General features: G+C 35.7%; 2 protein-coding genes across 2 annotated transcripts in view; both read left to right on the top strand.

The window, feature by feature from the left end:
• The window catches only part of LOC120623498 (division abnormally delayed protein), a 169621-nt gene that overhangs the window by 102081 nt on the left and 44179 nt on the right, over positions 1–23361 (top strand). Inside the window, exon 2 of the mRNA XM_039889544.1 lies at positions 10614–10757. Coding sequence (XP_039745478.1) covers positions 10614–10757 — 144 coding nt within the window. The remainder of the gene's footprint in view (positions 1–10613; positions 10758–23361) is intronic.
• LOC120623499 lies at positions 14176–16250 on the top strand. The gene is made up of 2 exons (XM_039889545.1): positions 14176–14795; positions 15461–16250. Exons 1-2 carry the CDS (start codon positions 14349–14351, stop codon positions 16199–16201), a joined length of 1188 nt encoding a protein of 395 aa, XP_039745479.1. The 5' UTR covers positions 14176–14348; the 3' UTR covers positions 16202–16250.

The raw sequence follows: 23361 nt of genomic DNA, 5'->3' as shown, positions 1-23361 counted from the left end.
TCTTTCTTTTCTGATTTTACTTGTAAGCTTGATATCTATTTAACCTTTTAATTTATTGTTAAGGTATATTTTGAAGGTTATATAGCCCATAGTATTAAGCATGGACCCATTTACAAGGTATATTATTAGATACGACCTTCGTCTTCGACTTGATTAACACGAACATTAGTGTAAATTTATCGTATTATTATCTCCCCGGGGAAAGGATAAAAATGTATCTTCTCCCATAGCTTTATCAACTCTAAGAGCACTGGCCCACAAGTGGAAAGAATATTCAAATAATGTATGTATAAACGGGGGTAAACTTCTCCTATTCCATGTTCCCGTACTTTAGCAAGTGGACAAGTTTATTATATTCCTTGTCAGGGGATATAATCGGGTGATATAATGTTTGTCTCCTGCCTGTGCTAGCCCGTCTGGGAAGTTGTGTCCTGTTTTTAGATGGTTTTCCACTTACCATACCATTCGCTTGGTCAATCCATTATAATTGTTTATGCCTGCTGCCTAAAAAGTAACTGAACTGTAGCGTAAACTAAATCTGACACATGTGTAAAGGACGTCAACCCGATGGTTGATGTTTGGTCCTCTTTATATAGTCACGGATTAACGCTAACGTTGATGTAACGTTAGTTTACAAGTAAATTTACACTAATGTTCGTGTTAATCAAGTCGAAGACAAAGGTCGTATAGCCGTGCAGGTCATGCAAGGACAACATCCTGCAAAGTCTTGCCCTGTGTCCATCAACCTGAGGCGTTGGTGTGAGCCTCATGTGCCTGTAATAACATCGTTATTTTTGATGATATACGAATGAATGATATACAATTGTATATTGATATTCAATTAGAAGTGGGCGGCTTAGAAAAAATAAAGCTATTTAGATTAATTTACAATACCGTAACGGGTTCTTAATCTAAACTTGTCACAGATGAATGACCAAGAAAAAGGAAGAAAAAAATTGTTCTTGATTTAAATTACTTTAGGTGCTGTGTGCTGCTAATGAGGTTGAAAGAACTTAAACTATTAATAATCTATGTTGTTCTTCACATGGAAAAAAAATGTGTTTGTCTTGACCAAATGTCTGAGTTGTTTTCCCTTATCCGCTTTACACATTTATTGTAATATGCAAAAAATGTATACATAGGGAAATATGTTATTGTTCTTATTTGTAAGCTCACTGGATTTACACATTGATTTAATATGTTAATGTCTGGATTTACACGATTCAATAAAATTATCTCCATAGAATGAAATGTCAGAGTGAACGTTTTTCTTAGTATTTTATCAAACCTTATTTGTATTATTCTTAGTTAATTTAAAACCGTTGTTTAGTGTAAAAGAAAAGTTAAATTTAAAAAAAATTTGCGATTGGGAATTTAAATTTAGTTAAAAATTTAAATAGATGTTATTATTGCTGCCTAATAATGCGGCTTAAGAAAAAATGTTTTGACCGTAACAAACAAACTTCCAAAACAACTAAAAATCAACAAATAAATATTTTCAACAAATATATTTAAGTAGTTAACATATAGTGGTATTGAGAACCTCCTCTTTTTTTTAAGTCGGTTGAGAATACATATGCTGAGTCAGTATGGAATGGTATGATGAATGCTTACTACATCGCGCTAGCAATATTTCCGATTTCAAATTGAACAAACAAATAGGTACAGCCAACAAACAATTGAGCCAATCTCCAATCTCTGTGTATGCACTTCTGAATTCGCCTTAGAGTGTACACTGTATTGCAATGAGCGTGTTCTCAACTCCATTGATTGTCTACACTACACAAACAAGTTGAAGACAACTTTATTGCCGATCTATTTGCCATAAACTTGAGATTTATGTACTCTCAGGGCAATATTACACACCACAGTTTCAATTAGATACTCACTACGTAATAGTGTAAGTAATAGTTATTGGGTATATTATATCCGTATTCCGCAATGTTATTCGTGCCATTACTATCTATTTGACCGATGGTATTGATCTCGGGGTGTACCTACGAATAGAATAAAACACGTAACTCGAAGTCGCACCACGCGATGCGTTGATTTAAATCGACTCTTGGTTTACCCTCGACTAAGAAATGATGGCTTGGCACAGTCCAACGGGGGCGGTGATAGCCCAGTGGGTAGAACTTCGATTATACTTTCTGGGGGCCGAATTCGAAACCCAGCACGCCTCTTTAAATTTTTGAAATAATGTGCGTGTTTTAAACAATTAAAATATCACATACTTCAACGCTTAAGGAAAACATCGTGAGGAAATGCATGCGTTAAAGTTCTCTATAAAGTTGTGGAGTTCACCAGTCCACACTGGGCCAGCGTGGTGGAATACGGCCGTAACCCCTCCTCATTGTGGGAGGAGACCCGTGACCTGCGGTGGGCCGGTAATGGTTTTATATGATGATAATGATGATGACAGTCGAACGGCTAGGAACAGGTCTCCTCTCTCATAGTACAGAAGGCTCTAGAGAAAAGACCCGCCAAGCTTCTTCAATGGCTTGCAATATCGATTATATTTCCTTGTTAGTAGATAAAGGGGACCGAAGTACGTTACTGAGAATTCATAATGTACAAAAACAATGGATTGAATTCCAGTGCAAGTCAAATTATGTTGCAATATATGTGCAAAATTTATGCCTCATTTACGTTATCCATCAAAAATAAAGCCTTAAAATATATTAAAGATTTTAAGATGTATTTTTACCGATTTGAAGTCACGAGCGTGTTCAACAGTAATCTCCGAAGCGTAGATTAGCTCCGACTAAAGCTTTCAAACTTACTTTGAATATAAGACTTTAGAAGACTTTAGTGAGAACTTATGACGAAGTCTTATAAAAGATTATTCTGGCGAGAGAACATCATATCATCCGGTTATATCTGGTATTGTAATGTTAGCTTTTAAGTGACTTAAAACTCCAACTTCTATTTTGTGTTAAAAAACAAATGATTCTTGAGTTAAATACAATATTATTATTTTTAATCTGACATAACTTTGCAAATCTCAACATTGTGCGTACTCCTTATAAATATTTCGTGAAACTTTAATGTTTGCCTTTGGTTTTTACTGCTTCTTCTAAGTAGCTGGTATAGAATTCGGAGCTGATGATAGAGTTTGCCTACAAATAGATATACTTGAAATTACTGTTATATGTTTATTAAATAATGCCTCGGTTGCAGTGGCGTGCATTACCTATGCACGCCACTGCTACCGAGGTACAGGATATGCACTAAGCGGGCAGATTTGCATAGAGGGTATACACAGGGTATGCAGATGATATAAAATAAAATAAAATCTCCAGTACGAGTTATAAAAAACTTAAGGATAAGACATTGTGAGAGTTATAAAAAGTCTACCCTTAAGTTTTTATAACTCGTACTGGAGATTTTATTTTATTTTATATCATCTGCATACCCTGTGTATACCCTCTATGCACGCCACTGCTCGGTTAGAGTACTGTGTATTTGACAAAAAATCTGTTTAAAATACTCAGTGCCACCCCAAAGAAGGAAATTGTTGGTGTACACCTCCGTATCTCGGAGAGCACCGAAAGCCCTCGTTCTCGTATATTTTCACTAACATGAGTATACAATCGTAAAAGCCTACGAACCTATATTGAAGCAGCATGGTGCGCCCAGCAGTAAGAATATTCTGATCGTGATTATATATATTTTTGTAGCTATATCCGTACACTTATTGAATTCACTCAGCGCACCTTTTTCTGCAGTCTAATAACTCCACACGTTGACTGTTCCGGTCGCTGACTTTATCTTTTCTTCGTGTCTCGTTATCCAACCGTGTCGCTTCGTCGGTCTGTCTACTGTCTGTGCATTGTATGTAGTTTAAACATGCTTTGTGTATAGTGTATGCTTTTCACACACTAGTCTTAAATGTAGCTTTGTTTAGTACGTCCTTAAAACCTTCATTTACAGCACCTTTTAATGTAGTAAGAAATCGATAGAGTGTTAGGTACTGCTAACGAAATGTGATACGGTTTAAGGTGTGTGAGACTGAACGCTTAATTTTACTATTATTTTTTAACTTATGAATGAATGAATACACACTTTTATTGCAAATAAGAAGTTACTTATTATTGTTGATGATCACTTTTGTGACTAATTAAGCACTTCACACAATAGCGAATTAAAAATTTTACCATTTAGCGCTACATCTAGATACATCGAAGTCGTTAAATCCATTAGGTCGATGAAGGGCAGGCACCAGACAGTCTACGCTTATGGCGCTTAAGGCCCTTTCACATTTGCGAACGAATCCGCGAACCAGCCGAGGAAAACATTAGTGTGGAATCGTTTCACGTGATATTAGCACTTAGCGCCACATTCGCGCCATGTTTGCGCCTTGTTCCCGATTTTTGACAGTTATTTGCTTCGAACTAAAGGTGCGTATGAACCAGGCGCGATCTTTTCCCAACGTGGAACAGTGACAGTTCTTGCCGTGATTTTAAGCGTAATTCGAGCCTTAAATTCGCACGCGAATGTAGAACGGGCTTCACGTTCTCGAGGCTATCAGACTACGAGAATAGTACCAATCCAGAATGGGTAATTCAACGTATTTAAATCAGTCAGCTGATTATGTCGTTACCTTATGAAGTTATGTCACAGTTTGCCTTGACTGTAACCCTATAGTCTTTACTATTAATGATTTAAGTCGGATGTATCGGCACCGCCCAGTCTGCGGCTAAGCGTCCGTAACCTTGACGCCGGCTGGCGACCGCGTAGCAAGTATATGTACCTAGTAATACTTACTACAGCTATCTTAATTAACTATTTTTATGAGGGTTGTGTTGTCTGTGGCATATTCATCATCATCATCTTGAGCCTATTAGTGTCAGTGGTTTAAAAGCGAACTGATTCGTTAATCTAACTTGCCATTTATATTTCGGAAGCTACGTTTCTTAGCAGTTTTTCCTTTATTTTATATCGGCATCATCAGAGTTTTTTTTTTGTTAGTTATACTGTAGCTATACTGACCAATTCAATATAAATAAATAAAAAACCTTTAACTCATTTTAATGCCCGAGCTTGACTGAAAAAACTGAAGAGAATGTTTGTATTTGATAAGTACCCTAGAAAGAAGTGATGAATTTTAATTGAGCAGAAATACGAGCTAATATTTGGATCTTTTATCCTCTCACACCTATCTCAATTGAATCTGCGGTATTTTAAGATAAAGAAAGAGAGTTAACACTGCAATATAAATCTTATCCCGTACTTACAGAGTATAAAATGTAACAGATGATGCAATCTTTGTAATTTATGAAGCGGTGTCTTGCCTTGAACTTGAGCGGGCGTTCACTGTTTGCGACAATGTGCCAAACCTTTTTAAACGATTCGTTTGCGAATGAGTAATCATTTTGTTATTGAAATAAAAATTAATTAATGTATCTAGAACCAGTTTTGTTAACTCTTGAGTAATTGTGTTGTTTTTAAAGTACACTTTACACTCTTGAAATGAAAAGTTATTCAGTTCTGGTAAAATTTTAAAGTTAAATTCGCACCTCAAAATATAAAAGATTAAATAAAATAATAGGTTGGATCTGACAGCGCATAAGTTTTAATAATGCATTAAAAACATTACAGCCTCGTCTAGTGGTTAGCATTTTAAAGTATGGATAGTGGTCCTGAGTTTGAATCCCGGTTCAGGCTAAAACTTGCTGTGTATTGGGTTTTTCTTAAAGAGTTCTCAAATTGTTGGTGTTAACCCCCGTTAGATCGTCGGTCCGGGTTATTATACCTACAATGAGTGAGGTCTACGCCAAGCAGTGGGACTCTTATAAGCTGAGGGTGATTAAAAACATGCTTGAGTCGAGATTAGGTTACTTTTTATAAAAATGATCAATTGCACTTATACGTGCACTATCACGGCAATATACACTTAGTTTTTTTCTCACTTAGGTAGCTACAAAAAGTAGGTATAATATATAAAACATAATTATAAGAATGAGCACAAAATAAACCGAATAATTTTGAAAGTATGTCAGAATGTCTGATACTTGTAGAGTGGTTTTCATTGTAGGACCAACAAACCGTTGTTTTCAGATTCGTTGCTAGTTCCGAGAAAAATCACTTGCCTCTCAACACTGATTACTCTTGGAACAGCTCCAAAACTTGCGAATAAATAACGCTCGGCCACCCTACCCTCCGGAAAACGCGATTTTAACGCTTTTGCATTATTTCCTTGTCAAGAGTGATCACTTTTTTATTTTTATTCGTAAAAATAACTATTGAAACGTAATAAATCTGCATTTACAAAACTTGCACAAAGTGAACCATATGATTATTTATATTTTTACTTTTGTTTCACTTATATTGATGAGTTTTCTTGCCCGCTTTTGCGTTATAGCCATTTATTCATGTACGGCTAGCATGGGCAGGAGACAATTATATCCCCAGGGAAAGGATTAGGACAGGAAAGGATTTCATAAAATATATTAGTTTATTATTTTTATATTTATTTTATTTTATTTTTTTATTGTTCTCTCTTGTTGTCCTAATCCTAAGGTTGCCTGGCAGAGATCGCTTTTAAGCGATAAGGCCGCCTTTTGTCTTGTACTCCAGTTTTTGTATTTCTCTCTATTCGTCATTTATTTTCCTGTGTGTGGTGTACAAATAAAGAGTTTGAATAAATAAATAAAAATTCATCTTTATCAAATCTCAAAGCCCTGGCGCGCAAGTCTAAATAATATCCAAATAATATGTGTAATAATAAACCGAGGTAAACTTCTCCTATTCCATGTTCCCGGGCTTTAGGAGGTGGAAACGTTAATTTTTATCTTGTTAGGGGATATAATTTTTATTTCCTGCCCGTTCTAGCCCTGCTGGATCTTAAACAATCAACATAGCTGACCTTTCCATATTTCCCTTTAAATTTTACCTGCTTAAGGTTATTGAGTTCAAACGAAAGAGTTATTTTAATTAAATTATCAAACCTTTACCGTCCCACTACATGATACGGAGGGTGACCCTCCAATCGGAATGAGAAAGGGGTTGGACGTAGTCCAACACGCTGGCCAAGTGCGGATAGGTAGATTTCACACGCCTTTGAGGAGTGCCTAAAGTTAATGGAGAACTGTCAGACATGTGACCTTATGAACAGGTGATTTATAAATTGCATAAATTAACTTATTATAAAATTCAGTAAATCAATCAAAAAACTGCAATTTTAAAGCATCTATTTTTCGCATCTATGTTTGCGAAACAAACCAAAATTTTGGCGAATTAAAACGTGGAACTACTATTTTAATACATCTTCATTCGCAAAAATAACTTCATAAAATCTAATCACGAATTTGTTAGGATAGTTAGTTGAACTTGTTCTAACTAGGTTATCAAAGATTTATTGAATTTATTTTAATAAACGATTAAGTAGGTGGACCCTCGTCAGTACCACCTGTCGCGAGTCTATACGACCCACTTACTGGTTTTACGCGAATCTTTATGGTTATTAGACCTACTTACTAAAGTACACGGTCGTCTATCCTGTTTCAGCTTTCCGAGAAGAGGAAGGCATACGTTAATTCGAAATGTTATATTATGTTTGATCTAAAAATGTAAAGAAGGTCTTTTGAGGTGAAAAGACCTTCTTTACACTTTCAGGAGATATAATTGCTCCGAGCTTGCATCCTGAGGATGCTCCGGTTTCGCAGCGAAACGTGCGTAGAGAGTACATTGCTGAGGATCTGTTTGGTGTGGAGTATACGGATTGAAGTAATTATAAATTACACCATACAGATTCTGCTGCTATTCGCGGAGTATAGCAAATTTAGCTTATTTTACATAATATTGACTGCAATGCCACCTAATGGTAAGTGGTTATGCCGTCTAAAATGGTAGCGGGCTAAACAGTTGGAATGGCATTAAATCAGGTTCTACGCATAATCGTACCTGATCGCAAAATTTTCTTTTTCTATAGGGAGGTAAATAAATACGGCCGAAGCCTCCCAGCAAACAAGACCAGGGAAAATTCAGGAATTATAGAATCTGGATATGCCCCTAACGGGGATCGAACCTAGGACCTCGATAAAGCCACAGCACTATAACCACTGCGCCATAAGCGTTAAATGAGTGTAAGAGAGGCTCTTAAATCTGAAGGGATTAAATAATGAGTGGACGGTGAGATGTTTTCAAAGCTTCAAATGTTAAATGAAGCAGTAATTAGATTGACCTTTGTGGCCGGAAACCTCCAAGGGTCTAAAGGATTATGAATTTACGCTTGATTTACTTAAATATCCTTTTCGGGACAAAGATTATTCAAACGTAGACTCTCTTGGAAAATTTCGGCATCAGATATTTTGAGAACAGACGAATACATACAAATACAAATATTTATCAAATCAGAATATTTATCCCTATCATTCCTGGCCTATTAACGTCCCATTTCTGGCAAAGGTCTCCTATCTTAATTCAATTTATTCAGCACAATACATAATGTTACATACCTAATACACGATTTAAACTACTATTCATTTGATGAATTTCTTAATGACAAGGAAGATTGGAAGCAGCCAGCCTCGCTCTCATCTCCTGCAAGATAGAAAAATGATTGTAAATGTTGATGTTGGAAAAGAGCAACTACTCAGTTTCTTGTCGGCTCTTCTCGTTAGAATCTGCTTTCCGTATCGGTGGTAGAGTAACTACAAACATACAAACTCGACGTTTCAAAATTGGTTATATACTCGTAGAAGGCCTACTTGAAATAAATGAAGAAGAAGAAGAAGAAGAAGAAGAAACACTTTATTGCACGTATAACATACAGGAAAAGAAACAGTAAGGAGTATACAGTACACAATGTAGACATGCAAAGGCGGCCTTATTGCTGCAAGCAATCTCTTACAGGCAACCTTTGTAGATAGGACTTACAGCAAGAGAACGGGATAGTGCCAAGAGTGTTGATAGATATACATAAATACCAAAATGTAAAGATACAAATACATATATAATTTAAATAAATATACGTAATATATAAAATATACCTACATGATATATAAATAGAAAATATACATAATATATATAAATATATAACAAACATAATATTGAATTTTGAATTTTGAACTTTATTTTTGAAAATAAATTTGAGACAAAGAACAAATACTTTATTGCACACAAACATCAAAATGTAAATTAAAAAAGTAGTAAACAACAACAAATTGTAGGCATGCAAAAAGCGGCCTTATTGCTACAAGCAATCTCTTAGAGGCAACCCTGACAGTAAGGAACAGCTGCAAGAATATACGAATATTCATAATAAATACATAGGCATCCACAAACATGAATATAAATTTAAATAAAGAAAAAGAAGTTAAATGAGCGGTTTGGTGGGTCAGGATGGGTAGGTTAGTTGTGTAAAATAAAACATAAAGTTTGTATGAGACAGACGGACAAAGTCGCGTGAAAACACTAATCTAATAATTTTTATAGAAGTATTAATTAGGGAAACGATTTTCTCAATCTGTTATAATTACCCGCTACCGTGGAAAATATAGATACCTAATATAAAATCTTATTATCAAAGATATTACCTTTCCATGTTCCGCTAGGACGGACTCTTTACTAATGAGATTAAATAGTTCCAATGTTTTGACATCTCAGCGTAATATGGTTATTTTATGTTCATTAGTTATAACTTCTATTAATTGTTTTTCCAGTCGCAATTGCCAGGACTTTTTAGTTTAACAAAAGTCATTGCGAAGTGCTATTTGGCTACGGCTGTAAATTATTATGTATGTTTGTAGGATCTTGCATTCTCCATCTTCCCACCTCTGTACCAAATTTCGCCACAACCGATTTAGCTGTGAAACCATGCGTGTATAACGTGTAACCGAATAATGAAATACTGTTAAAGGAAACATTAGTATCTTTCATAAGAAATCACCCTGTAAAAATATTAAATCGAAATTAGCATATTTATTTTCACACACAAAGTAATCCAAAACATTCTGAGCGTTTACTTATGACAACCCTATTGAAGATAAAAGACCGACACAAGCATAGTGCCTACCTACGCTACGCTATAGTGACAGGTGTCACTTGATTTGAATTATTCATGTCATGTTAGAGCTGTATCTGATTTATTTCAGTCGAGGACCGAGAGTTTGGCAGTGGTTTACTTTGTGCACACCTTTAAGCGGCTAGTCACACTGATTAGAAACACAATATTTGTAACATTTTTACTAAATATTCTCCCAAAAATATTACACACACACACACACACACACACACACACACACACACACACACACACAATCACACTTTACTAACTATTTTTATTATTAACCTTTTTTTTAAAGTTACAATTAAAGCTACATAATAGGCATGTCTTAATTTCAATCTGTCTATGTATTCCGAGGGCGAGGTTATCTTAAACACAGATAAAATCTAACTAGGATAGCCAGTTCGTCAACTCATTATATGTGTAATTATGACAAAAGAAATAAACGATATTATTATTATTATTTCCTTTGATATGTATAGTGTAATAGCTGTTGGTGTTCCTTTAATAAATAAATAAAAATAAACATTAATAAAGAAACAAAAAAATGTAAAAAAATAGACACACCGTTGCACTTATAATATATCTATGAATTTGTCCTCAGGTTCAGTATGTGGTGGACAGTGCTGCGGCCGAGGTAGAGAAACACAGCTGAGGAATGTTCTCCGACGGACAGCAGAGCAGCGCGTCGCGACCGCATTGCGGCCCATCTCGGAGTTACTGCTAGCAACCAAACGAACGCTGCAAGGTAACTTTATTTAATTTATTTAGCCTTATCTTTAATCGTTATTATTTAGGGTCGGCTTTTATATATAAATAAGTACATGTATACCACGACAATCGGTGCGAACGAATGAACAACGAAGCGCTGCATGCAGGGTAGGAAGCTGCAATTGCAGGGTAGGAAGGAGCTGAACCTCACTTTCGGGGGGCCGAGTTCGAATCCCAGCACCTCTAAGTTTTCTAAGTTATGTGCGTTTTAAGTAATTCAGATATCACTTGCTTCAACGGTGAAGGAAACATCGTGAGAGTTCTACATAATGGTCTCTAAGTTGTGTGGAGTCCACAAACACACTGCGCCAGCGTGGTAGACCTCGGCCTTAACTCATTGTGAGATGCGGTGCCCAGTGGTGGGCCGGTAATGGGTTAATATTATGATGGTCATGAATTAAAGGAGGTAAACTTCTCCAATTCCCCTTTTCCGTGTTTATAGGACACGTTAATTTTATCCAGACAAGGGATAAAATTAACGTATACGTAACGTATTAAAAACTGGCCCTCAGGAAATATAATTTTTGTCTTCTACTTTAGCTAGCTGTGCAGGTGGTTTTACGTCGTTCTCTTCTTTGTAGCTATGGAAACGCACTTTTTCACCTTTTGGGTATCTGTTAATTCTGAACTATTTTCCTATCCTCTCAATCTGCAACCTTATAGCTAACTCTAATACATTTCTTGCGTACCTTGTCACTAAGTTTGACTTATCATAACATAGGCAAGAAAATTGAATGTATAATATGAGGGCTAGTATAATAAAACTAGCGGTCGCAACAGCAACTAAGATTGCGTTGAATATATGTCTTTATAACGTGAACGAATGAGCTTCATACAAGGTGTTATCTCAAAGAATATAAAACATGTGTTTTATTTCTTATTTTGCAACCAAATACCAAGATTTATGGATTACATTTGAAAAATGACTAAAATTCAATTTTATACGTACTTTTACCCTCTATTGAACCCCTTTTAGAGCAAATTTAACTTTAACTTTCAGAATATTTCTGCCGTTTAGGCTGTAGGTTGTCTGTCAGTCAGCTACAGCACTCTTTTATAGTTAGGTATTGGATATTACCTATACACTGAATGGATAAGTATTTCCTATGGCCCTAAATGCATTTAGAATATAATTTTACGAAAATTGCTGCGTTCTTTATTACGACACAGAATAGAAGAGTAGGTACTACGTAGTTTCCGATACAAACGTGTTTGCAATAAACTAAAGTAGGTAATTGCTAACACGATTCGGTGTGAGTGCTGCTGTAATATGCTGAATCTACGGTATCTGCAGTTTTATTGCTATAGATACAAACTCCTTCCCAGACAAAATTCAACCTCTTTTTCATTACTTCGCGAAAGTGTAATGGTTTATCTTCACTCTTTTTCATTAAATCGTAAATTTCTTTGTTGACTTGCTTCTTTTTGACCCATTTTCCCAGCAATTAAAGAGAGTTTCTCTACCCGCTCGACCTTGATATAATCCTATCTGATTTGTAACAAATTAGCGCTCCATAGTCTTTTATCATTGCTCCGAAAATGAATTTAAATGTTTACGTTTCTGTGGCTAACCTGTCCAACAACGAGCTCTAAAATACGGCAATTTTTTTTTGTAATTTTAATTATCTGTCAAAAAGATTTTAGTACCAGATTGAGTTAGGATACTCGTGTGTGTTATATACTCTTCCCGGATCACGTTAATAGCTGGCATTAGAGCAGCGTATATGCTGCCTATGAGGTGTCGTGCTACTCACATACCTTTTTTTATGAGTTAATATACTCATGGATACCACTGCGCCACCGGGAGGCATGGTGGTCAGATTGGTCTCATACAGTCTAAACCCCATGGTTCAGTCACCTGGTGACCTGGCCAGCAGAAGCAGAAGGGGTAAGGTAACTACAAGATGCATAAATGTAGTGTAAAACTCATACGTAATTGTAACTTAATTAATGTTACACTCATTACATAGGTACCTGCTATTCAAATGATAATAATGATAACATTCGTGTCTGTACTAAGTTTTAGTTTACAAAGATCACACAGTCCCAAAGAAAACTGCGGTAGGCATCCTAATTTAATCATAACTCTTCTTATATAAACTCCATATTATGTTTGCCTTGTGTTCACTGTAATAATATTAAGCAACCGAACGAGGTTAAGTGAAATATAAAGCATTATTAATATCGATGTTATAGAACTGCCAATGTTGGAATACTTCATTCTGCCTACTAAGTTCCAAAAATATTGATTATAACAGGAAACGTAAGTCAAAGTCAAAGTCAAAAATATCTTTATTCAAGTAGGCCCATAGGTGGCACTTTTGATGCGTACATAAGAATTACACGGTAGTGAGATGATGGCGATAACCACATTCGTAAACTTAAACTAAAGCTACGAGGGTTCCAAACGCGTCCTGGTCTAAGAAGAAGCCCACAACAAACCTAGCCGGGTGTTTTTTTTTTTGTTATCACCATCTCCCAATAAATAAATGTAAAGGCAGTTATAGTGTAATTCCAAAGGTAACGAATATACCATACATATTCGTAACCTTCTAAAAATAATAAAACAGGCTACTACAGCAATAAAAGAGAATACATGCAGAATTGAAAATATATTAAAATCGATAACGCTTAGCTTTGCGGTTTAATAAAAGCGGCATAGAGCAAACATTTCGGTAAAGTGCGGCTGTATTATGAAAAAACAGAGACCGTACAAACAAAACTCGAACCCATTATTTTTATGATACAGGTTGATAAAATGGAATCTAGTGTTAAAATTTGAAAACTACTGCAAAATCAACCTCACGATACTGTAACGTATTGAAAATATTATTTCAGATATACACCCATAGCGTATACACGTGTGACTTTCAGTAACCGTACTGAAAACTAGGGTCACTGTTTAGACTCGTCTAAGGCAAAGAAATGGAAAGGAAGTGCAAATACCAGTTTTCCTATGTACCTATTCGTATTTACGGTAATGAGTCGAATTGGTTATCTAGAAGCCCGCCCACCTGCATTGAATTCGCAGCGTGGTGGTTGTTAGCGCTATGTCCCTCCTTGCACCTATTATAAGGATATGTGTGGGAGCTATGCCCAGCTGTAGGTCATGAATAATTAGGTGACAGACATAAATAATGATAAATTAGAAAGGTGAATTCTATAAAAAAATCTCTTATTTTAATGTAAATGATTAAACAAAGTATGCCTAACAGTCTGTATTGACTTTTCCAAAATTGTACGCCTACGGCCTTTGATACGCTTTGTTATAGTTTGTTTTTCAATACCGATTGTTTGGTAGCGTATTAAATAACCAAATGTTACGAATCAAACTAACCCTACAGCATCACCACATTCCGAATGATTGATTTAATGAATGGAATCAATGAATCCTAATGGCGCATCCACACATGCCGCCGGCTTATGCCGCCGGGTTTGCCGCCGACTTTCAGACCGCCTTGCCGCTGACTTTGCCGCCGGCTTTACCGGCGGCCTGCAGTCGCGGTTGCAATTTACGCAGTAGTGTTGTGACTTTCGTTGAAATTAGTCGTGTACGTAGAATCGAAAGATGTTGGACTATGATATAGTTGCGTGTATCGCAAGTGTAGTGTTGTATGTCATTATTCATAAAAAGAACCGCAAAATCAAACGAAGATATTGGGTCAGACCAAGTCTTCGAAATAGGCCTAATGTGTCCCCGATACTTGAAGATTTTAGAAGGGACGACATAAACCGAAGAAATATTCGTTCGAAATTTAACACTTTTCTAAGGATCTCTAGTGAAGAATTTGAAATATTACTGAATTTAACTGGACCCATGATATCAAAAACTGACACCCGCTGGAGAAATGCTGTGTCAGCTTCCGATCGACTAGCAATTACTTTGAGATACCTGGCTACAGGAGACTCTTATTTTTCACTCGGTACACTGTTTAAAGTGTCTCCACAAGTTATTTCTTTAATAATTCTAGATGTTTGTCAAACTTTGGTGTCTACATTATCCAATTATTTAAGGGTAAGTACAAAATATCCGTAACACATTAGGTAGTTAGAAACTGAACACCTACATTAGAAAACAAAACAGACCACATACATTCACACAGTTACGGCATGTACAAGACACAATTATAATATTTGATTTTATACTGTAGGGGAGAGTGCAATGGGTAACAGTGAATCAACTTTTTTGTAGAGCTAAATATTGCCACAATTTAACACTTTTAGAATGTGTTTTTATAATAAAGCCTGAGCAAAATCAATAAGGTACACACTGCCATAGCAATCTTAGGGCTACCTTTCTCAGGTTTATAGATATGACTATTTTTTTAAAGAAAGGATTTCCCTTTCTTTAAAAAAAATAGTCATATCTGATGACGCCATGTGACTTTTGATTCATATTAAATACTTTTTACAAACTGCAGCATTACATTTTTAAAACTTCAAAATATTTTGCTTTCATACTTACTTTTCCGTCGCACCCCGGTAGCGAGTCAAGGGCAATACAAAATAGAACGTAAAATGCTATATCGTGTAAATGTGCGCATTATATAGGCCGCGTTCGATCCACTGTACCCCTTGATCCACCGTTACCCACTCTCCCCTACCTGGAACTTCACACACATTTTACATACATATAACTAGAACTAAACACACAAATATCACAAACAATTTTTTTTACAGATGCCGAATACACATGGAGAATGGCTATCAGTGGCTCGAAGTTTCATGCAGAAATGGAATGTACCTAATTGCGTAGGTGCCCTCGATGGGAAACATATACGTATACTATGTCCAACTAATAGCGGTTCTGAGTTTTTTAATTATAAGTCATATTTCAGTATTGTTTTGCTAGCTTTAATCGATGCCAATTATAACTTTTTATACGTAGACATTGGATGTCAGGGCAGAATATCTGATGGTGGAGTTCTACGAAATTCAACTTTATTTGATATGATACGAGATGGAACTTTAAGTCTGCCACAAGCGATTCCATTACAAGGGAGAAATACACCTGTACCTTTTTATTTCATCGGTGACGATGCTTTCCCCATCTCACAGAATATAATAAAACCGTTTTCTGGATATCATGCAAAAGGATCACCTGAGAGGGTTTTTAATTATAGACTTAGTCGCGGGCGCATGGTTGTAGAAGACGCGTTTGGCATTTTATCTAATAAATTCAGAATTTTGCATTCACGCATTGGTTTACAAAATGAGAAAGCAAGAATTGTCGTGATGGCTTGTGTGCATCTGCATAATTTTATGAAGAGAAATGAAAGAACTACTGATGGAGTTTTGAACGAAATGCAACAAAATATACCGCAGATCGCTCTAAATGTAGAACCAAGTGTAATTAGAAATGAGCTAAAATGTTATTTTCTATCGGAACAAGGTCAGCTTCCTTGGCAATATCAAATATAATGTTTGAAAGAAATAAAATATGATTATTCAAATAATTGTTTTATTTAGGAATCAGAAACATGTATCAATAATTTTAAGCTTTTATTAAAATAAAATAATTTAACCGAAAATATAAACATTTATTTTAGTTTTAAGTAAAGGCATTGCGTTTTTCGTCATTTTAATATGTAACCTTATTTTAATCTATTACACTATTTTCGGTTAAATTATTTGGTTAAATTATTTTCCAAGACTTGTAACAGACTGTCACTTGTATTGACATCTGGGCTATTTTGCATTTCATAGTCTGATTGAACAGAGTAAGAGCGCGAAGTTGAGGGCGACGGTGACATTGCTAACGTTGTAGGTTGGCCGGTGAAGTATCCTGGACGAACATTTTGATAACGAAGAGGCTGAGTAGTATTACTAGTATCAAAATTCATCGAACCCATTCTCATTTCTGCTTCATAGATAATATTCTGGATTTGATGTTGTACTGTACACATCGTGTAATGATCCATCTTCCTCAACTTGCTACTTATATAGTCTGCAAATATAGCAGCATCATCGCGTTGCCTTGCATTAGACGTGATCTCCCTCAGTAATTGCAAAGCTTCATCAACTTCAGGTTCTCTCTCTATATTTCGCTTTCGTGAAGTCCTTGTCGAAGGTAGCGTAGTCTGGGGAGTGATATTATCTTGAGAAGACTGAAAATAAAAAGGAAATCTTATAAATAATTGCAAACAAGCTTCAATACTATATTTTGAATATATCCTATCAGTATGTAAATATTAAATAAAAACCAAGCTTATAAACATAACATGTATGTATAGTGTATACAAATAATTATGTAAGTTTAAGCTACATTTACTCAGTAAATAATTGATATTATTTCTTTATATATTTTTTTTCATCTTACATATCATACTTCATACTTCATACTAATATATACTAATATTATAAATGCGAAAGTGTGTTTGTTGGTTTGTCCTTGAATCACGCCGCAACAGAGCTACGGATCGACATGATTTTTTGCATGGGGATAGTTAAGGTCCTGGAGAGTGACATAGGCTACTTTTTATCCCGGAAAATCAAAGAGTTCCCAAGGGATTTTAAAAACTTAATCCACGCGAACGAAGTCGCGGGCATCAGCTAGTTGGCCATATATCACGTCCTCAAGTATTGCAAATGTCTCACCAGTAACCCTGTACACTCTTCACGAGCGCTTATTCCCGAATACTTCGCTTTCGGTAAGTGTTATGCCGACTACATAAGGTCAAAAACGAGAGTATGCTCGCCCGCGCTCCGTGGTATTATGTATTGTTACCGGGTTGTAGGTAGTAGGTATCTAAAATATTAATACGCGAAGCAAAAACTTTGTACCTACCCCTATTAACGAAAATATTGCATAATGAAATATGTATTTTAAATTTATTATGGTCGACCAACTAGTCTACTTAGGTAATTATAAGAATTTGATGGGTACTTACACTAGGTGTGTGGCTGTTCAGAGTCGGTACCGGTGCATTCTTGTCATTAAGAAATGATAACGCCTTATAAGCAAACCATTTCGGCAATTGAACATCATCCCGTCCAGATCCACTCCTTTTAGATTCTTCAAATTTACGTTTTTCTCGAAAATAATGGCTAGATAAATTCTTCAGTTTTCTCTCAATTTCTGTTGATGCTATGTTGAACACAGAAGCAATATCCCTAACAGCATCGTTTCTTTTGTTGCGATTCTTGAAATCCATATGCCTTGGGTTCCACAATAGTTCATTTTCTTGATACTTTTCTATTAATAAAAGTACAGCACTATCATCCCAGTTAAATTCTGTCATTTTGTTATTTAAATGAATACGACAACACTACCACTCCGTATCGAAGCCGCAAGCAAACTGCCGCCGGCACCAAAAGCCGCGCGTGCCGCAGGTAAAAGATGCATGAGCCGGCGGCATGGCCGGCGGCCCGGCCGCCGGCCATGCCGCCGGCCGTGCCGCCGGGCATGTGTGGATGCGCCATAATATGAGCATTTTTGTATGCGTGATAGGGCCGGTTTTTCCATACACGTACAAGGTCGTTTGTGATATTTGTGAAGGACAGTAAGAACAATAAATACTTGGGTCGGGATACAACGATACTTGTTTACCAAACACTCGGAGCGCCGACAAATTGGGCGGCCTGTGTACAGTGACACCGCCCGCCATTGTAAATACTAGAACACAGAGGTCGTTATACATGGCTATAATTATTCGGCTCTGCTAAGCAAAGGGCTGTGTTTATGGGTACAACTTTTGCGTGATTTGTGAACTCGTAGTTCCTCTCTTTATTACCCACAAACGTAGATAAAGAGGTAGGACAAATTCTCCGCCCCGTATGTTTTGAAGATATGTCATGAATCACTCTACAATATACAACGTTTAACCGAATTACGAAATAATGTGGAATGATACATAAGTATACTTCATAAGGATATAAAATCAAAAGAAGCATATCTATTTTTATATACAAAACGAATTCAAAACATTCTAAGTGTTTACTTATGACAACCCTATTGAAGATAAAAGACCGACACGTGCATAGTACCTACGCCACATGATATTAATTTTGCATGTGATGTATCTGATTTCTTTCTGTAAAATGGCAGTGGTTTACTGAAAACCTTTATGGACTCGAACGATGCAAAGATGTCCTAGTTGTTTATCATATGTATGTACAAATTAGTGCTTTTTAATTTAAGATCACTGCTAGCAATCTTATTATTTCCGTTCTTTTTACCAGAAGCGTTTAAAAAAACCCCCTGCCTAAGTCCTTGTATGTACTAAGTCAATAATTTATTTTATATTCTATTTACGTTGTAAAAATTACTCACCTGTGATCATAAAATCGTCATTTCTTATACCATGTGCAAGTATTGGACATAAAATGGAAACGTCTTCGCATAAATGAAATTTACTGCCATCTTATTGAATATTGGAGCACAAGCGCGTAGCGTAGCTTTAACTGAAACTAGCAGCAGTCTACCAACAAAATACACTAACCTTATTTATCAATTTTATGGACAGAAATTATAATTCTAATTTTCACACAATTGAAACAGGCTTACTTATTTCGGATACTTATTACTATTTATTATAGGTAGAGTCGTTCCTGCTTCATTTTATATTTCTGTAGCGGACTCGATAGACGTATTGCCCGGTAAAACAATGCCACTAACGGGATCCAAATGTGTTTTCCAGTCATCCTAGAACCAACTGAAATATACACACAAAATTTAATCCAAATTAGTCCAGCCGTAAGGAGTTGGGTAACCAACACAGGTACTGAGGAATTCTATTAATAAAGATTATGCTATTATGATTATACTTGAAACTCCAACAACTGCTGAAATTAGTTACACTGTGGCACCGAACGACTACTTCATACAACAAATCAATTTTATTAACAGAATCTTTATATTCCATAAAATTTAATGACTGAAGCTTTTAACTCAGAAACGACTTAGTTCAGTGTAGTTAAGGCATCAAATGCTACTTCTATTGTTTGTTCTAGTGTTTTACAGGCACGTTTAATGGGAAAGATTAACTCTTTAATACAATTAAGATGAAGAACGTCATAAATGCGGTTCCTACTGTAATATGTGTTACGAATTACGAGCCTTTATGAAATAGGTCCCCGTAGTATAATAATAAATAAGTGTTTACTAAAGTGAGGTTTGTCAGTACTAAATGCGCAATATATGTCTTGTTAAATCTCTTGAAATCAGTTTATAATGTAGGGTAATATCGCCAAAAAAAATTATACTTTCTCCTTTTGGAATTCAGTAGAAATAAGGTCCCCCGGGAAAAGCCTGCTAACTAATTATATGATACATTTCACAGCCCATCAGGTTATCGAAAAACGCGCGGAATTTTTTTCCAGCTGGAAACATAATCCTGGATACATAAGGCTGTCATTAAAGAACCTTACAAATTGCGTACCTTTTTTTCTTGGGAAGATCTCGTGGATACCACCGTGCCACGGGAAGTAGGGTGCTTATGAACTCCTACCAACCAAACCCCTCAGTGTTTCAACCTGTCGCCTGGTGCCTGGGACACTACAACGCTTTTGCACATGTTCGCGACACACAGTGCGTACCAGAAAAACCTACTGCCAGTTCCTATAAAGTTGACGTTTGGCGCTTAACCGTCTCTAGCGGTTGACCCTGAGTTGACTACGAGGTGAGCGAAACTGTGACGATTTGTTCCCAGTTGATATGGGTTCAATTGACTTTAGACAGTATGTTGAAAGATTTTTTGATTCCTGTAAAAGTAATTCCTTTACTGCTATCTCAACTGTTCTACTGGTAGCGGGCTAAGCGGAAAGCTAAATCGCTTAGGGGCAGGTCGTGTTCGGAAGGGTGGTAAGTACCCACTGCCGAAGCCTCCCACCAGACAAATACGGATTTTTCAGGAGCATTTTAACTAGCGAGTTATAAACACTCTATGTACTTATGTTTTGGACAGATGTGACAGGCACTCAGTTTAACCCTATCGCCGGTAGCGAATACATCAACGAGTGCAATGACCCCGATAATGAGCAGGTTAAAACAATGCGCGTTCACCCTCGGTTTGAGTAAAAGGAAGTAAGGGTCCTTTTTAAAACACCACTCGTGCTTCATGCTAACCGATAAATAAGCTTGATACTTGATTGTTTTGTTGATGGAGTGCGCCATAAGTATTGATTGGTCACGAAGTGGATATTCGATATTTTCTATGGAGTATGGCTGAATGCAGAATATCAAATGGGAATGCTTTAGGGATGGTCCCTTAAAAATCATTAACTCGAGCTCCTCAAGTTGTCAAGTTAACAAACGTAACGCTGAAGTTACGTTTCTATGTATTTGTTTGATTGTATCAACGTGAACATCAAAAGGCATCATTTAAACATTTTTGATAAACAAAAACTGAAACTGAAAAAATAAAGAGACTGGCTTATAAACAAAACTTGTTATTATTCGTGTAGGTGAAGTTAGCAGAGCATTTGCCAGCAGATCAAAAATAAAACGGAGTTCTCTTCGCATGCAGCTGAGTTCTGGAGTTCCTGATGATTTTTACGAATAGTTCTGGCGTTTTTACCCCCAAAAAAAGGGTGTCAAAAAATGATCTGCTAACTTCCGATAGCAGATCATTTTCGAGCAAATCAAAATTTGATGCTTGTTCTGGACGCATGCAGCTTAGATCTATAGTTCCTGATACTTTTTAATAATAGTTCTGTCGTAAATACTGAAAAAAAAATACTTAAGGAAAATAACCCTAAACATCCTATCGTACACAAAGACCTTTGAATAAAACATTTTTTAGACCCGTACTCTCTCGAAACTCTTTTCTTTCTCACACATCAGTATATAAACTATAATAAAAAAATATTAAAGTTCTTATAAATCAAGTTTCAGAGTCACCACAACAAACATGAAAATTTATTTTCTTAAATAATTACATAAAATAATACAAAACATTTGTTTTTGAAAACCCTTCCAATTAAAGGGGTAAGAACTCTTTTGTTTCTGTTGAAGCATCATAACGCCTGAAACATAACTTAAATTCAAGCCTAGAATACACGTACTTTAGACTGCATATCACACGTCAATATTTTAATATCGAAAAAATTACATAACAGAAAGTTTAATTATTTTTGGCAACCCTATATTCCCCACAGCCTAGAACTCTTTTGTTTCCGATAGAACACTACTAACACTATAACATAATTAAAATTCAAGCCTTGAACACTCGAACTTTAGAATGCATATCACACGTCAATATTTTAATATCGAAAAATTAGATTACTTGGTTTGTATTTTTTTTTAAGAAACCCATCCTACAGCCTAGAACTCTTTAAATTCCGATAGATCACTACTAACACTAAAACATAATTAAAATTCAAGCCTAGAACACACGTACTTTAGACTGCATATCACACGTCAATATTTTAATATCGAAAAAATTACATAACAGAAAGTTTAATTATTTTTGGCAACCCTATATTCCCCACAGCCTAGAACTCTTTTGTTTCCGATAGAACACTACTAACACTATAACATAATTAAAATTCAAGCCTAGAACACTCGTACTTTAGACTGCATATCGCACGTCAATATTTTAATATCGAAAAATTAGATTACTTGGTTTGTATTTTTTTTTAAGAAACCCATCCTACAGCCTAGAACTCTTTTGTTTCCGATAGAACACTACTAACACTAAAACATAATTAAAATTCAAGCCTAGAACACACGTACTTTAGACTGCATATCACACGTCAATATTTTAATATCGAAAAAATTACATAACAGAAAGTTTAATTATTTTTGGCAACCCTATAGACCACACAGCCTAGAACTCTTTTGTTTCCGAAAGAACACTACTAACACTATAATATAATTAAAATTCAAGCCTAGAACACTCGTACTTTCGACTGCATATCGCACGTCAATATTTTAATATCGAAAAATTAGATTACTTGGTTTGTATTTTTTTTTAAGAAACCCATCCTGCAGCCTAGAACTTTTTGCTTCCGATAGAATACTACTAACACTAAAACATAATTAAAATTAAAGACTAGAACACACGTACTTTAGACTGCATATCACACGTCAATATTTTAATATCGAAAAAATTACATAACAGAAAGTTTAATTATTTTTGGCAACCCTATAGACCACACAGCCTAGAACTCTTTTGTTTCCGATAGAACACTACTAACACTATAACATAATTAAAATTCAAGCCTAGAACACTCGTACTTTAGACTGCATATCGCACGTCAATATTTTAATATCGAAAAATTAGATTACTTGGTTTGTATTTTTTTTTAAGAAACCCATCCTACAGCCTAGAACTCTTTTGTTTCCGATAGAACACTACTAACACTAAAACATAATTAAAATTCAAGCCTAGAACACACGTACTTTAGACTGCATATCACACGTCAATATTTTAATGTCTAAAAAATTTAATAACAGAAAGTATAATTTTTTTTGGCAACCCTATAGACCACACAGCCTAGAACTCTTTAATTACTGATAGAACACTTCTTACACTATAACACAATTAAAATTCAAGCCTAGAACACACGTACTTTAGACTGCATATCACACGTCAATATTTTAATATCGAAAAAATTACATAACAGAAAGTTTAATTATT

Source organism: Pararge aegeria, chromosome 4, assembly GCF_905163445.1.
Source record: "Pararge aegeria chromosome 4, ilParAegt1.1, whole genome shotgun sequence".
In the NCBI taxonomy this organism is placed as follows: domain Eukaryota; kingdom Metazoa; phylum Arthropoda; class Insecta; order Lepidoptera; family Nymphalidae; genus Pararge; species Pararge aegeria.
The sequence above is the reverse complement of the archived record's forward strand: the minus strand, read 5'-3'. Positions and strand labels throughout refer to the sequence as shown.